The sequence below is a fragment of the Phytophthora cinnamomi genome, assembly GCF_018691715.1.
Source record: "Phytophthora cinnamomi strain GKB4 chromosome Unknown Contig119, whole genome shotgun sequence".
Classification (NCBI taxonomy): Eukaryota; Oomycota; class Peronosporomycetes; order Peronosporales; family Peronosporaceae; genus Phytophthora; species Phytophthora cinnamomi.
In genome coordinates, this window is record NW_027151052.1 from 391,152 (window position 1) to 395,442 (window position 4,291).

General features: G+C 52.2%; 1 protein-coding gene across 1 annotated transcript; it reads right to left on the reverse strand.

Annotated features, from left to right (window-relative positions):
* Positions 1 to 362: 362 nt before the first annotated feature.
* IUM83_16760 (La-related protein 6) lies at positions 363 to 1,568 on the reverse strand (the record flags this gene model as incomplete). Its single annotated transcript, XM_067941665.1, has 1 exon — positions 363 to 1,568. The coding sequence occupies one exon, from the start codon at positions 1,566 to 1,568 to the stop codon at positions 363 to 365; it is 1,206 nt and encodes a 401-aa protein (XP_067781279.1).
* Positions 1,569 to 4,291: the final 2,723 nt, after the last annotated feature.

Genomic DNA, 4,291 nt, shown 5'->3' on the forward strand with positions numbered 1-4,291 from the left:
TTTACCACCTCCAGATGACCGCCTTGAGCGGCAAGATCCATCGTCTTCGCTGACCAGCGTGGCGTCATAACTTTTCCCAACCATTTTAGCATATCCAAGTGGCCATTGCGAGCTGCATTATCCAAGGCAGCTGGCGTACATCCTTCAGACCGGTTAGCGTGCAGCCACTTCGCCACTTCCAAATGTCCATTCGCCACGGCTTCGTCCATGGCTTCGCGAGACCGGCCCCACCACACCCCACTGTCTTCAATTTTCCTTCGCTTGGGGGACATTTCTCCTGAAGCATACAATGGCGCATGGAAGAGCCTTAAGATGTCCAGATGACCGAGCTTTGCGGCTTCTAGCACCACACGGTCACCTGATCACTGTGGGTGGTACTGGTAAGTGTGTTCAAGCAGCCACTCGATGCAGTTCACGTGTCCCTTACGAGCTGCGTTCACCATACCATACGCGTATTCATCGCGGCATCCTTGCGCGACGAGATACTCCAGTGCCTCGATGCGGCCTCCTTCAGCGGCTTTGTGCAGCAGTTCATCGTAGTTGTCCATGATGGTGTCTTCTTTCATTTGCTTGCAAAGCAGCCGGCCGGTTGGGTGCTCCATCATCCACTTGATCATCTCAACGTCTCCCCCTTCGCACGCTGAAGTCATGGCGTAACCCCAGCACTGAAGCCACTCGCTGTTCTTGCCTCGTGGTGGTTTCGGGTGTTGCGCGGCGATGCGCTTCATGAGGTCTAAGTTTCCTTCTCGGGCAGCGACCCAAATCGCTCCGATCGCAGCAATCTTATTGTCCTTCAGATATCCTCGCTGCAGCATGGGCTCCGCTGCTTGAGGTCCCATCAAGTACCCAACATAGTCCGCGATTTTGCGTCCGCGAGGCAGCAGAAACTCCGCAATCTCGAAGTCGCCATTAACCACGGCGCGTTCCACGATGCGGTTAACGTCGTCTGCGCTCGACTGGTGAGGCGTGTTGTCGCACAGCCACCGAGCAACTTCTACCTTGCTGGCTGCGACGGCGTGGCTGATCGGGTTGCTACCCCAGCGGACCACGTTGCCGGGGCCGCTCCAATTGGTGGGCATAACAGGCACGCTGTCCTCCCACTCGTCGTTCTCCAGCTCCACTCTGTCCACCTTGTGGGGACGTCCCCGCCCTGCGTCCTTCTCCAGCAGCAGCTGCAGCACTGACAAGTGGCCCTTGTAGGCGGCGGCGGCGACGGCGTCGGAGGGCACCTCGCAGCCCGAGAAGTGGTCCATGAGCCACGTCACCACGCTCACGTCACCCTGACCGGCTGCAACTTCAATGGCCTCGTGGAACTGATAACGGTAATAGTGTGGATCGGAGCGCAGGAAGTGGCAGAGGGACCATCCGTCCGGTCTGGCGTCAGCGCTGACGCAGCTGCGCTCCCAGAGCCAGTCGAGCAGGCGGGTGGACCCGAGCTTGCAGGCCTTGGTCAGCGACAGGTTCGGGTCGGGCCCGAGGAAGTCGGACACGAGCGGTACCAGGTGCGGCAGCGCGGCCTGCAGCGCTGGGTGGTGGCGCAGCACCCACGCCGCGACTTCGAGCTGCATTTCACGACACTGGAAGTGTGCAATGGTGGCAAATGGCTGTCGGAGATTTGATGTGGTGGTTTGGCCAATCAGAGAACACCATTTAAATGTGGTGACTGCCATATCTACGTATTTGTTTGTGTTTCTCCATAAACAAAATCGAACTTAGCTAGATTCGGGGTGAACCTAGCACGCTATCATTTGCTGCTTCTAACTTATTTACAGTATTCATCTCGATTGAAATTCGTGCTTGCAGCCAGTAGTGCGCTTGCGCCATGCCGTATTTAATCAACAACACTTTCATCTCTGCTACAAAATGTGGCGTAAAGCACTGTGGGCAACGCGAAAGGAGCATCTCGAACGTGTCAGGTGTGTACGACACCTTCTAATTCCACTGGTACGCGCTCAGGGTCCTTAGTATGGAACCAGTCAGAGGGGTCGTTGCGAGTAATGGTTTGCATAGTTTGCGCAGTGCATCTCTCCCTTCTGTTGGCGTAGAACCATTCACCACAGCAAGGTGAGCCGAAAAACGAGAGAACAGCCACTTTACGAGCTCCAAATCACCTTAACTGTTACTTGCAATGACTTCGAGAACTGAATAATAGTAAGGATCACAGCGAAGGTACTTGGGACAGCTGCTAGAGATGCACTGCAGAACGCAGCAGTTTGCGGTGACTGACCTATAGTGCATTTGGGCTCACTACAACTATTGGAAGATTGTCACGAAGATACGGTAGTCTTGGCAGCAATGACACCGAAAAAATAAACGGAGTTAGAACATGCCGTAACGACAGAAATTATTCTACCCGTGGAGGCTACTCCCGTGATGAGGAGCTCGAACATTGGTCGAGTCTGTTATAATTCCCTCTGTTGTGATGAAAGCGCCGTTAAGCACCTTCGATACGTCCCTCATGGCGCCAAGTACCTGCAACAGCGGCGTAATCCAGTCGATATTGACAGCTAAGCGAGCCACGCTGTTTGTTTCCTCATCAAAGAAGAAAGTGAACAAGCACGCGCACGCGAGTCGTTGCCCCAATAGTCGCGCGCCTGGTGGTTCTGTGTCGTATTTAATTCGGGGCATCTTTTTCAAGTGCGGGAAAACGCAGCGCAGCGTGAACTTGGAGACGGTGAGACTGAATTTTGCAGTAGCAGTAATGACGCCGGGGGAGATCTTCTCCAGCTTTTGAAGACAGATTTGTGGTTGGCCAAAGTACTGGGAGTAGCGCTGCAATTGTCTTCGCAGATGCTGTACCCCCGTCAACCCACCCATCTCCACATCAACTGTGAAAGCCTTCTCCAAGGCTGCCAAGTCATGCTTGATAACATCTTGGTTGACCTCGTCGCCACTATCCACCAAGGACCAAGGTGCTCGAAAATCTGCCTCGATCAGGCGGAACACGTTAGCAACGATCCCCCAGGGGCTTTGGTTGCAAATTTGGTCGGAGCTCATGTGCTGGTGTCTCTGTGCCATGCTCCCGTTTTCCCGGCGAAGTTGCTCCACGTCAAGCTCGAGTTGATTCTGGTATTCTTTCTGTCTCTTGCGGTATCGGTTTTGGTTAGCGCGGCATTGTTCGCGTCGACGTGGGCTCGTCTTGTACCGATTTCTTGCTTGCTTCTGCTTGGGTTCAACTGGTCGGACGTTATCATTTGTTAACTCGCTCGCCTGGCCATCTCCAGCCACTACAGTATTCAGTGCAAGATGCGTGCTTGTGGTATTTGTTGCAGCGAGACGATCACTCAGATAATTGGTACGGGAGGATGAAGACGTCGTGACATCCTCTTCAACAGTCGAGATAGTCGAGACTCCACTGTGACGGCAGTTTGCTTGGACATGAGAAATCACTGGACCAACAAGGCTATCGCCCAGTGACCTGGGACCGTAATTGAGCGGAGTTGCGCTGAAATCAGCGAAGTACCTTGCCATCGGGCTGGAGAATTGTGTAGTGAGTGGTTGATAATGGCGCGGATCTGGTGTATGATTACGCAAAAATGATCGTAATCGGGCCATGCGCACAAACACACATTTGGAGACGCGGACTACACACTAGACTGTCTATCTAGGTTAAACAAGATACTCCGCGGGAGCACGTTGCTTCTCATACACGGGCAACGAGGAGCTACATCGTTAATAAGCCGTAGTTCAGGTCCTTACAACTCCTTGCTTTTCAGATAACAACCGAAGCGTAGTCAATAGTGTATCGGCCGCAGTCTTCACGATTGACTTCCTGGTGCAAGGATGATTGTGCTAAGTTGATCGTAATCGCTGAGATCTCCGAATCAAAGAAACATACGGGGAACGCGTGATCGCGTCATACAGTATCATACAGCATTCTGTATTGGCTTCTGGTGGTACAGACATAGTACATAGTTAGCGAGAACTAAGTGACATCGATGTATCTCACTAAGAAACGCGATCGCGTCATATAGCGACGTGATTCTACCTCAAGGGGGGGGGGGGGGCAGAGAACCTCTATTGGAGACCACGGCAAACAAAAAATTACTTACGAACCTAAGTACGAATCGCGATTTAACCGCGTAAATCGAAAGAGCTGTTTCTTGTGCTTCTTTTAAGCCATTGACGGTTAGAAAATGTTAAGAACTCGTGGAATTACGTTGGTCGAAAAAATATCTTCATTTCCGGACCTCCGAAATCTCGGATTTCATTTCGGGCGTGTGACCTCAATATTTTTTCAATTTTATCTTATTGTATATTGTTGGAAAGCTCGTGTGAAACACAATCGAAT